We start from the raw sequence: 13,229 nt of genomic DNA, 5'->3' as shown, positions 1-13,229 counted from the left end.
ACTCGTATACCCTTAAACAAATTTATTTATTAAATTTAATTTCTAAACAAAATATTTTTATTTTTTATATTTGTTTCTGACAAAAGTTTATCTTACTCCTACGTATTCCTAGGTGCAATAAAGAAATCAAGATTACGTAGTTCTGGTTTGAAAAATGGTTTGGTTAATTCGTTCGATTTGGTTTGATTTGGAAAACATCGATAGATTTGAAGTTATTGCTTTGTTGAGTTGAGTAATTTGAAATTATTTAAAATATATAATTGTTTTAATTCGGTGGAACTAATAGTTTAGAGATGGTATTGGTCGTAAAACTTCTTCTAATTTTCAGGGAAGTTAGAGACAACTCGAACCATAACTTTACTATAAAAATTCCATAATTCATTTAGGTAAAATAGGTTTTGATTATATTTTTACATGGAATTAATAGCTTAGAGACGGTGTTGGTCGTAGACCTTCTTTCCATTTTCAGAGAAGTTAGAAACGACTCGAACCACAACCTTACTATAAAAATTCCATAAAATTCATTTGTTTTTTAAAAAAAAAAGGTATTTATTTATGAGTAACTATAAAAAATTTGTATTATTCAATTAACACAAAATTATAGGAAACAACTTAACAAGGTAAATAAAAAGGGAAGAGAGAATTTACCAAGAAAGGTACATAACTACATGAATAACTAGCCATGCGGAGTCCCTAGATGGATAAGGAAACGTTGATTTCCACAACACCAATTACACGTTTTAAGAGCAAATTGCACGTATGCTTCATGAGAGTCTTTTGTTGCAAATAATATGACAATAACATTACAACTCCAAAGATGTTCATCCAATATTGGCAATCTCATTGCACCCACTAGTGTTCTCACTGTCACACTACAATGGGAATATCATATGCAAGTTGATCAATACATTTCCCTATGCCTTAAGGAAATAGACCTTGGAACTTGAACACGTCCCTCCTACTGGACCCAATTCAAAATAGGCTTTCCAACTATAGGCTCTCGCATGAAAAATTTACTCAGTTGGTGCACTTTGACCGAAAAATTACGGTCTTGGTGCACCTTTTCAAAATATTACGAGAAAGGTTTAGTTTTCACCTAAATCGGCAACCCTGTTGCCGATTTCACATATAATATTTTTTTTATTCGACTCCCCCCTAACTCGGCAATATGGGGGGAGTTTTTGATGGATATATTATTTTTTTTAATTTCTCCCCCCCTAAATCGGCAATGGGGGGGGGGGAGTTTTACAAAATTTAATTTTTTTTTTTAATTTCTCCCCCCTAAATCGGCAATGGGGGGAGTTTTCCAAATAATTATTATTTTTAATTATCCTCCCCCTAAATCGGCAATGGGGGAGGAGTTTTCCAATTATTTTTTTTTAATTTCTTCCTGAATAGGTCATGTAATATATATTTATTTAAAATATTTAAAAAATGTAATTCCAATAAGACACAAACCATTAATACTTTATTCAAAGAGTAGTATTTAAGACAAAAATTTATTACATTTGAATTTATTAATCCCATAAAAGTTTAATGACGTCTATGTGATGAAGTGCCACATGGGGGTGGTTTTCTCCTTCTGGGCGGTTGAACTCTTAATTGTTGTTCATTCCGCTGCGAGATTCTTGCTCTTCCACGTGTGACCAATTGTGGCTCCTCCTCATTTGAATCATCTTCATCTTCATCAACATCTTCAACGACAACCTCATCATCAGTATGTTGCATACCAAAAATATTTGTAGGCGGCATAGTAGGACGATAATATTGTTGAGGATCATATGCCGAGAATGGTGTAGTTGAACTAGTAGCAAACATTGTTGGTATTGGGTTTTGAGAACTTGATGAGAAATAATTGTATGGGGAATCATAATTTGAAAACCCATATTGTTGTTGTTGTTGTTGTTGTTGAGTAAATGATGAAGTGTGTCCTTGATAATGACTATCCACTGGAGTTTGTTGTGGAGAGTTAGTTTCCGGTATATCATAATGATAAGTAGGAGGAGCATCATCAATGTGGGTTGAGTATGCATTGGGGTATAGTTCAGCCAATGCTCCCATCATTTCATGTCCCGATGAGAAGACGTCATACAAAGATTGTGTGGGATTAATAAGTGAAGCTGGAGGACGACTCTGATCACAAATTCTTTTTGCAAAAGTGTACTGAAAAAATTAAAGAAAATTAGTATTAAATAATATAATTACAAAGAAAGTGTAATTTATAATTATTTTTACCATTGCATCAGAGTGTGCTCCATCTCTAGATATATATCTTCTAGTTCTTCTTAAATACCACTGCATATACTCAGAGTAGTGGTTCAAAGGCATTGTATTTGCTGGTCTTCCTTCCACGACATAATTGTCCCCATTATTCCATATTTCAATCCAGTGGCGATGCTTATGTGGCCAGTTACAATCAGTTCTGCCACGTAAGTCAATTTTATGAAGTTTTTCACAGTTGACTGGATCTTGTGGAATTGGTTGAGTTGACCAAAACCAAATTGCCTCATAACCCGATCAGTAGGGTGCCATTCCACAATTGCGAAACAGATTAGTGGGACACGTGACCGACATTTCTCAGAGATGTTTGGCAGGTAAGGCAGTTGGGAATATGGCATCCACCGAAACTGGAAAAAATGTTACTTAAAAAATAAATATAATAAAAATTCAAATGTATATATATACATAAAATAAGAAATATAAATATACCTGATCAACGCGCATATGGTCAAACATTGCACGTATGATATTTACAGCATGTCCAGGGATGTTGGTGGTGATTAAATATTGTGACCACCTAGTTGTAATGTTTTTTAGTTAATAAAATTAATGAGTGTTGATAGTTAATAAAATCACAATAAAATAATATATAAATGTTAGTTAATATATACCTTTTTACTAATGGAAAATAAGGTATTGTTGGGTCGCGCAGTCTTGGTGCAAGATTTTGAATGCGATCATATGCCCATGATTGTAGGAGTAGTAGACATCCTCCAATCTCTTTTTGATCAGTTGTTGTTGCTGCACGACATAATCCTCGATAAAGACAAGCCAATACAGCTGAGCCCCAACTGTATTGGAATGTCTTCTGTTAAGTCATCAAGAAAGGGCAGATACATTAGGTGAACTCGGTTACCTGATGTATCTGGCATAAGAAACCCCCCTATCATTCTCAGAATGAATGCTCTTGCGTGTTGTTCAATAACATCATCATCAACATTGTCAGGGAGATCACGAAATGTCCTCTCCAACCAAGTGAGTTTAACCCTCTGCCCCATTAATTCGTTACCAGCTAGAACAGCACCCAACAACTGCATGCAAATGTCTTCCCAATCCATACTTGTCACTCCGGTAATAACTTCTCCTTCTATCGGAATGCCAAGTTGGTAAGCCACATCTTCAAGAGTGATGGTGGCCTCTCCACATGTAAAGTGGAAAGTATGTGTTTCCGGCCTCCATCTCTCGATCAATGCTAGTAGTAAATGGTTGTTGATTTCTGCTGGTCCAAGTGTCAACAAGTTACCAAAAGCAGTGGTGCGAATAACTTGTAACACCGGCTCGGAAGGTAGTGATTGCCAGAAACAATATCTGGGCCAAAAACTACATTCAATGCCATTCCATACATCATTTGATATATGTTCATTTTGCATTGTAAGTAGTGATGTGTCAATTGGCCCAGGATTAAGATACTCCATTTGTGAAGAAAATATGAGAAGAAAATAGAAAAAATTTGTGAATAAGTGATTGAAGTGAAAGAAGGTAATCTAAGGAAGTGAGGAGGTATGAGGAAATATTTATAGGAGAAAATTATTTGGGTGAGTGTATTGAATTCGGTGGAAAAATTTAATTGAGGGTAGTTGGCAATAGAGTCTGGTGGGGAATTAATTTGCCCTAATTAATTTCCCAGGCCTAAATCGTCAATGGTAGTGACGATTTCAAGGTAAGCCTAAATCGGCAATCCCAGTGCCGATTTACATTGAATTCAAATTTAATTACTTAATTCGTAATTAAATTCTGCAACTAATTATCAACTACCAAATTAAATTAAATTCTCCATGACTTGAATTCAGTCAAAATATCTTTAATTCTGTACACTTTAATGCAATTTATATTTAATTCAGTAAAAAACTTTAATGCCCATTAATATTTCTAACCATTAATGTACAAAATATTCAACAAACAATACATTTAATGCAATAAAAGAATTCTGATACACTTTCAAATTTTTTTGACCTAGCCTAAATCGGCAGTACCAATGCCGATTTCCATTTAATTCTTTGTTGAACTCGGCACCATGTATGCCGAGTTTGGTCAAATATTACTCGAATTTAATGTACTAATTAAATTCTCCAACTAATTATCAACTACCACATTAAAATAAATTCTGCATGACTTGAATTCAGTCAAAATATCTTTAAATTCTGTACACTTTAATGCAATTTATAGTTCAGTACAAAATATTCAACAAGAAATACCATTTAATTTAATGCAATGAATGAATTCTCATACACTTTAAAATCTTTTTGACCTAGCCTAAATCGGCAGTACCAATGCCGATTTCCATTTAAATCTTTTTGACCTAGCCTAAATCGGCAGTACCAATGCCGATTTCCAATTAAATCATTCATGAACTCGGCACCGTGGATGCCGAGTTTGGTCAAATATACAGGTAATTAGATTAAATTCTCCAACTAATACTGGACTACCAAATTAAATTAAATTTAATGCCATTAATATTTGTAACCATTAATTCAGTACAACCAATTTTATTTTTACAAACAATCATTCAGCTATCCAAAGAATCAACTCTGCAAAGATGTATAGTAGATTCAATAAACGAATCTATGCAAAGATGTGCAGTACATGTAAACCAACAAGAAAAGAACCTCTGCAAAGATGTGTAGTAGATTCAAGAAAAGAATCTCTGCAAGGATGTGCAGTAGATGTAAACCAACAAGAAAAGAATCTCTGTAAAGATGTGTAGTCATTCAACTCCTACACACTAAAATCTTCTGCACACTCCCACATTTATTTTAAAGTCTCTTGCACATTGGATAGTGACGTTATAGTTTCTAGTTATATTTGTAGCATATAATTATATTTATAGTTATAGTATATAGTTATATTTATAATATATAGTTATAGTATTTTTATAATATATATTTATAATATATAGTTATATTTATAATTTATATATTTACAAGTATATAATTATATTTAGTATATTTATAGTATAAATTTAAAGTATATTCAGCACATTTTTTAAGTTGTTCACTTTCAACCTCATCCATCTCATTGTGAATGCGTGAAGTCTTTGGTCTTCCACTTCTTTTCCTACGCATAACAGGATTGGGAATGAATGTCGGACCTGAATAAGGATGCCAATATTCTTCATTACCAAGTGGTTGAAACTCATATCCATAAACCTTCTGAAGATTATCGAGGCGGTAAATTGTTGAGATAAATTGGCTGCAATCTAAATTCAAAGAAGCGCACGTTGCGATAGCATGAGAGCATGGCAATCGTAATGATTGAAATTCTCCACAGTCACACCAATTCTCAGCAAGTTTTACTGTATATAGCCTCACTTGCCGACCAGCAGACCTAGATACAACTTCAACTTCAGAGACTCCAGTCTCTCGTGAAAAATTACGAACTAGTTGACATGTAGATTTACGTTGATTTTCTTTGATAACCTTTGTCAATTCTTCGCAATATACATGTCCTGCCATAACCATGTTAGAGGCTTCATTTCGATGTTCATTGAACCATTCGTTAAGCCTATAATATGTTGCTCTAACAAGTGCAGTGATAGGAAGAGCTCTTGATCCTTTCAAAACACCGTTAATGCATTCAGCAAGATTGGTAGTCATGTGGCCATATCGTCTCCCTCCATCATATGCCTGACTCCATTTCTCTTTTGGAATCTGGTCCAACCATGCAGCAGCCCTTGAATTTTTTTGACGCAACGAATTCAACATTCGCTCGAACCGTGGTCGCATCAACTCATAACCTAGTAAATAAATACAAACATATTAATATCCATAATATAAAAAAAATTTAAAAAATATAAATAGAACATACCCATTTCTACAACTTTGTCTTTGATATCAGAATCACGGAATTCCTTATTGAAATTACTAGCTACATGACGAATACAATAAACTGATTGTGCATTAGACCATCCTGTGAACTCACTTCACAGTGCAGCTAATAAACCTGTCCCCCTATCTGATATGATACACAGGTTTTCTTGTGAGGTAACATAGGTCTTGAGATTGAAAAAAACCATTCCCAAGCTTCTTTTATCTCTCCTTCAATTCCCAAGCTTCTTTTGTCTCTCCTTCAACAATGGCAAATGCAACTGGAAATACACGTCTATTTCCATCTTGTGAACTTGCTATTAGCAATGTTCCAGTATATTTCCCAGTCAAAAATGTACCATCCACTTGTAGGATTGGTTTACAATAACCAAACCCTTCAATACATGGTTTGAAAGCCCAAAATATTCTATCGAGAATGATTCGACTTGGGTCTTCCATGCCATCTACAACTTCGTGATGTGCTTGATATTTTACAATTGTGTCCGGACAAAAATATTGTAGAGCATTCATCCAACGTGGTAACTCATTATAAGATCCTTCCCAATCACCATAAATTTTGGCCATTGCCATTTGTTTTGCAGTCCACGCCTTTCTATACGTGACTGTATAACCAAAACGACTAACCACCTCTTTCACTAGTGCCTTAACTGGTATACTCGGATCTGCAGATACCAAATTAACAATAAGGTCTGCAATGAATGACGAATTTAATTTACTATGATCTTGAGAAACTACCATAGACACACAACTATGTGTTCCACTAATTTTTCTAATCTCCCAATAATCGCGTTTAACGTTATAACAAGCGCGAATTCGCCACTCACATCCTGCACCAAAATGTTTACATTTGGCAACGTATCTGTCCGGTCTCGACTCTACAACAATATAATCAAATGAATTTTTTATATGAAATTCTCTAATTGCATTTATTGTGGCTTCTTTAGATTCAAATTGCAAGCCGATAAACAAATCATTATCAACAACATTCGTTAAACCGGTTACGTGCCCAATATCACGACCAGCTTGAGAATTTGTGTTCAAGAAAAATGGTGACGGAGTAGTATATGTCATACTACGAGATGAACTACTACCAAACTAAACCTCTTCCTCATCACTACATATTTCAATCTCCTCTTCATCACTAAAGTCGCTAACAATATCTCTCACAATAGCCATCTACAATAACAAATTAAAAACATTAAAACATATAAACTTATAGAAATGAAATAAAATGGAGCAACTAAATAATATACTAACCTCTACAATAAAAGCTTACTGGAAGAAAGTGATTAACAAACTCCACTGTTTCACAGAATTCAGAGAATGAAGAGAAATTGTTGTGAAGATATAATTCACATAGCACCAGCGGGTAAATTTATAGACATTCAAAAACTCCTTCCCCATTGCCGATTTAGGGGAAGAAATTAAAAAAAAAAAATAATTGGAAAACTCCTCCCCTATTGCCGATTTAGGGGGAGGATAATTAAAAAAAATAATTATTTGGAAAAAACTCCCCCCATTGCCGAGTTAGGGGGGAGTCGAATAAAAAAAAAATATTATATGTGAAATCGGCAACAGGGTTGCCGATTTAGGTGAAAACTACACCTTTCTCGTAATATTTTGAAAAGGTGCACCAAGACCGTAATTTTTCGGTCAAACTGGACCCAATTCAAAATAGGCTTTCCAACTTCCCGCTCTCGCATGGTGCATCGACATGATCATGGTCTTCATCCATGGAAATGGAGTTTCATATCCTTTGGATGGCGGGGTTAGACATTGTAACTTCTCTCAATGCAAATATTTCTCCTTAATAATGGTGATGTAGGCCCAATATATATGTAGATAAAACTTAACACACTGATCCAATGATTATAGCACCTTGCAGCTTCTTCATCGTGTGTGAACTTATTTTGGTTCAATCCTTGAAGCTATAGGAATTAATAATAGCCAAAACAGAGGCAAAATAAACAAATGGGCGACTTTGTACTTAGTTTAAGAATTAAATCCTCTTTGTTTATTCCCATGCACGTTACTAATGATTTGAGACCCATAAACTTCAGTCTAGGAAATCATTATCTAATCAAAGGCTATATATAAAGCATGCTGATGATATCAAAGTTTCACAGTTCTGGAGAATTAAAGACAAATTGTATATGCCATCAAGTATGTTTATTGATTTATAAGTTGGTATGAAATGACAACAATGAACCTTTCCTTCAATTTGGAATAGAAATATAATATGATACTTACAATTCCAATCATCACATTATTATAATCATTCATTGTCAAATATCAGCACTGTGAAAAGCTAAAAAGATTTAAAGGAAGAAGAGAAATGGGTTTCTTATCATATTCCTTTTTGGGAACATGTAGCAAGCATCACAAGACTTGCATTAAGAGTCTTCAGTGAGCGAATTGGAGTGAACCTTGTCTGGGTTTGTTGCTGCAGAAGTTTCCAGAGCCATGAGGGAGAGATATAACATGGTGCACCAACTTTCTCTTCTCTCTTTTAATGTTTTCTACGTGTGTAATAGGATGAAAGAGGAAGAGATTGTTGTTTTCTTTCTTAGTTTGGCATGGTCAGACTCGAATTAGGTTATATACCTAAGGGTCACTCCCTCTGCTACAAAGGATGAGCAACATTTAAAGCAAAAAGTGAATTAGAGGGGAGACGATGTAAAAGAGAGGATTACTGTATTTGGAGTTAGGTTTAAGTGTTTTTGAGGTGGTGGGGTGAGTTGAATGAAATATGGAACACCAAGAGGTGGGGGGTCCTGGGTATACAAAGAATCTACATTTCTATCATGAGACTCATGCACTCAGAATGAGAAATTGCCTCTTAATGAGCTTTATATTTCCACCACCTTAGTTTTTTTTTTTGCTTTCCTCTATACTCTCTTATACACCATATATGCTGACTTTTCCTCTCTTTCCCTCACCGTTTTCTTTCAAAAATCTAATCGTCCTCTCTTTTCATTCCTTCTTATTTATTAACAATAATAACATACTATTGCATACACTTTTATAACAATGTAACCGAAGAATAGAAAAGTATAGGAAATGTGGACCATGAGCGCGAGAAAGGTACTCCACCATCCCCTTGATTCTGTTCAAAAGAATAACCCCCTATTCACCTTCTATTCCATCATTACATAGCCTATTTGCTTCTTATCACTGTGTTCTTTCATTCATAATTCTCCATTCAATTAGTTTGTGCCTTTTTGTTTTTAACCTTACAACTAGGGGTGTCAATATGGGCATTGCCCGCAAAAAAATGCGGACATTGCATGTTATTTTTGTCTGTTAGCCCATATTGCCCGGCCCGTTTGCTCCGTGGGCTGTCCGCGAAAATTACATTCTACACTTTAAAATTTTAATCCAAGACTTTATTACTGCTTGATTATTTTATAATTATTATTACAGACTTGTTAGAGAGAATTACTATCTAATATGGTTAGAGATACATGTTTTGAATTATTATTATAGAGACTTTTAATTAGTATGTAATGTGGTTATGTAAAATCTATTGATTTACTACCTAATGTACTTGATAACTTAGCATTCACCATTGTTTTAAAACGGGCAGAGCATGACTTTTTGTCCGTTAACCAATTGCGGGCATACCCAACCCGCTTAAATTATTGCGGGCATTTGCGGGCGCGGGCTAAACGGGCCGGGCGGCCCGCTTTGACACCCCTATTTACAACAAATGAATGATTTTGTAACTTGCTTTGAAAAAATAAACATCTTCCTAACTAAAAGTTTTCTGAAGTAAAAAATGGTTTATAACATATAACCGAATGCTATTTTTGATAAAAAATTGTTGTTTTGAAATGGCTGTATTTTTATTATTTGACAAGTGGGTGGATAAAATTGAGTGTTTACCGCAAGAATTAACACTAATATGATTGACCAACATTAAAATTAGATATGACCAAGTTAACACCATTTTCTTTATAGATGAAAATTTATGCACTAACTAACACTAGCAGTATATTATTTATCATTCATATTTAATTATTATTGCTTTCCTTTTTTAAAAAGTAATACAAATAAATAATAAATAATGTGTTAAATATATATAAGCATAAATTATACATTCTTTTCTTTTAAGAATCGAATTGAAACATGAAATATGATAAAGAATCACAATAACACAGGAACTTCATCATCATCCACCATTCATCTGAATTACCTTTTTGAAAAGTCACCAATAATTAAATATGAATAGTGGATAATACAATGACAATATATAAAATTTATATACTACCAGCACAATATATCCACAGAGTGTTATCTATTTTCATGCTCTTGCTTGCTACAGCAACAATCTCAGATTCTAGTTGTACATGTCTATTTCTTAAAACCCTAAGAAGTTTTTCCCAATAAGAATCCATTATCTTCCCGTTATTTTCACTAATTATCCAATTAGCATTTATATATCCTTCTAATACCAATATTTTTCCATAAAAAATCATAGATGTATTCTTTCACTTGAAAATATTCTTGAATAGCACATACAGTTCACAAACCGAACAAGGAAGAAGAAAGGATGCAAAACGTGCCAAATTCCACTTGCAAAGGTAAAGAGCAAGAACTATCATAACATTGAAGATGACCATAGCTTCCAAAAAGGAGGAATATATGTATCTTCCAAAAAGCTTTATATTTTTAGAAGATCATTTCCGAAATTTCTAGCATCATCTAATAAAGATTGAAGATGATCATAGCTTTTATTTTGTAGAACAACAACTAGAACAATCATAAGACCAATATTCATCAATCAAATAAATGTCTAAGAGTTCATTTGCGATTTGGATTTTGGAGGGAAAACAAGAAAAAGAAATTTTTTTATAACCATAAAATATATTTAGATGAACTAAATTCTTTTTATTTCCATCCAAAACTAAAAATATATGATATCTCCTCAATGCAAAAATCACCATCACCTGTTTATTTCTTTATCCAAAGAAATCAAATACAAACGTCAAATGAAAAGATAGGGATCACGTATATTCAATGATGTCTCATTCCCTGATTGACTTAAGATGAAGTGAGGTATATTCACATTACGTAGAGAAACAAAAATAATCATCAACTATTTATTTCTTTATCCAAGGAAATCAAATACAAACGTCAAACGATAGGATATGAATCACCTATTTTCAATGGTATCTCATTTTCTGTTACAAGCCAATCATATATTAACATGTGAATAAAATAAAAATTGTAAAAATAAAAAGTAATAAAATACAACACTCTGATTTACTTAGAAAATGAAGTGAGCACCCACATGTAATCTTCATCCTAAATGATGAAGCAATTCCTTAAGATTACTGCACCCTATATATCCACATTAGTAGAGAAACAACATTTGAGATTGGCCCAAAGCTACTCAAGTTTGGAAATCAGTTCTGCAATATTTAAATTAATATAATCAAATATTTTACTCTCTTTTTATGTCATTGGTCATTACTAATGGAAGTGGTGCAATAGTGCTACTTAATTTTGACTTAGACTTTGTGTGTCCACATGATCCAACTAGAACCATTTGAAGGTTGACATTTTATTGAAGGATGATTGATTTCCAATCATAAAAATAAATGTAGTAAAGTTTTAGAAGTTGTTAAAACTATATCATGATCTATGACAATATTTGACCACACATCTCAATAATTGTGGGAAATGTTAAATTGCAGAAAACATTATTAAGATAGTTAGTTGTTAGTTTTTATGGTTTTCAATATATAAATTATTATATCATTTTCTAATTCAATCAATGAAAAATATTATACAGAAGTTTTGATTTTCATTCACGAATGGTTCCTACCATTTTAACATGGTATCAGAGCAATAATTATTATTTCTCGCTTCCGCTTTATGACTCCACCACTCCAAGATTCAACAAAGAATCATCATGATTCTCATTACAATAAAAGAACATGATGGTTCTTCTTCCTCATCTCAATATCCCTAGAAGCATTGCATTTGGATTAATTGATGCAATCTGTTGCCAAAGTAATTGAATTATACAGATGAGTATGAGATTATTTATGCGAATTGTGTTCGACCCAAAGGAAGACATAATTTGGCCAAATAATAACATACCTGTGATGATAAATATGTAACAATTATAAAGTTTTTTTTTCTTCATGTGAATAATTGAAAGTGCGCATGTCAAGATGAGCACTTTGGAAAGCTTGCTCATTATGTGTTTTGGTTTTGATGAGGACAAATTGTGTTTCATAAGTGCTTGAAGATCATCAACAAATCAACGTGCTTAAGTCTCAAGATTGGTATTAAACTTAGACTCGTAATTAGTTTAGATTGAGTCTAAGGCTTAGGTAAACTCAATACATGTCTCATATGCATAAAACATTAAATCATTTTATTTTTGAGATATGTCATTCATAATATGTTCATGCATCACATATATACATGTTATATGTGCATCCTAGGCATAAACTTAGTGTTGAACATGTATAAGTTAAGTGTATAACGTATTTGAGTTTTGCAATTTAAAAATACACTTGAAAATATGCAGTTAATCAATCAAGGTGTGTGTTAATCGATTAACATAAGTTTCTGAAAAGCAGTTGGAACAGAAAACTTGGAAAACCGAATCAGTTACAATTTTGTAACACGTTAATCGATTAACCAAGGATTTCATCGATTAACTGGGCTGCAGAATGGATTCTTTATAAACTGTGTTTTCAGAACTCAAGCCATAACTTGCATGTTAGATTTTAAGAGAGTTAGAGCATATATTTCGTGTTAATTGCTGCATCTATATGAAATTGCATTTGTGAGATTAGAAAAGAGAGATTTCTATGCTTTAGGATTGAGAGGCATTTCATGTTTAATTTCTCATCATTTCATCTCATATGTTCATGCATTTCTTGATGTTTTTGGAAAGATTTCATATTCTGTAAAATCTGTTTTTAACTAATGCATTATCATGTTATATGAGACTTGTGTTAGAGTTGTAGAGTAAGGTCTTAATTGTTTAATTTGAGCATTGTAATTGCTTTAGATTACTCTATGTTTTTGTTGTAAAAAGTGTTGTAACTTTGGGAATCTCAAGGTGTCTTACCACCAACGAGATTGTGTTGTATCTTCATTAGC

The 13,229-nt window shown here is 33.2% G+C and overlaps 3 protein-coding genes across 3 annotated transcripts; all 3 read right to left on the bottom strand.

Annotated features, from left to right (window-relative positions):
- LOC109347207 lies at positions 1,524–2,386 on the bottom strand. Its single transcript, XM_019586914.1, has 2 exons — positions 2,236–2,386; positions 1,524–2,163 (listed from the first exon to the last, which is right to left on the bottom strand). Exons 1-2 carry the CDS (start codon positions 2,326–2,328, stop codon positions 1,534–1,536), a joined length of 723 nt encoding a protein of 240 aa, XP_019442459.1. The 5' UTR covers positions 2,329–2,386; the 3' UTR covers positions 1,524–1,533.
- LOC109347080 (serine/threonine-protein phosphatase 7 long form homolog) lies at positions 2,417–3,695 on the bottom strand. The gene is made up of 5 exons (XM_019586811.1): positions 3,137–3,695; positions 2,892–3,021; positions 2,710–2,797; positions 2,514–2,627; positions 2,417–2,422 (listed from the first exon to the last, which is right to left on the bottom strand). Exons 1-5 carry the CDS (start codon positions 3,693–3,695, stop codon positions 2,417–2,419), a joined length of 897 nt encoding a protein of 298 aa, XP_019442356.1.
- Positions 6,306–6,842, bottom strand: LOC109347079. Its single transcript, XM_019586810.1, has one exon. It carries the CDS (start codon positions 6,840–6,842, stop codon positions 6,306–6,308), a length of 537 nt encoding a protein of 178 aa, XP_019442355.1.

Source organism: Lupinus angustifolius, chromosome LG05, assembly GCF_001865875.1.
Source record: "Lupinus angustifolius cultivar Tanjil chromosome LG05, LupAngTanjil_v1.0, whole genome shotgun sequence".
Taxonomy (NCBI): domain Eukaryota; kingdom Viridiplantae; phylum Streptophyta; class Magnoliopsida; order Fabales; family Fabaceae; genus Lupinus; species Lupinus angustifolius.
This window is presented reverse-complemented; position numbering and strand designations above follow the sequence as displayed.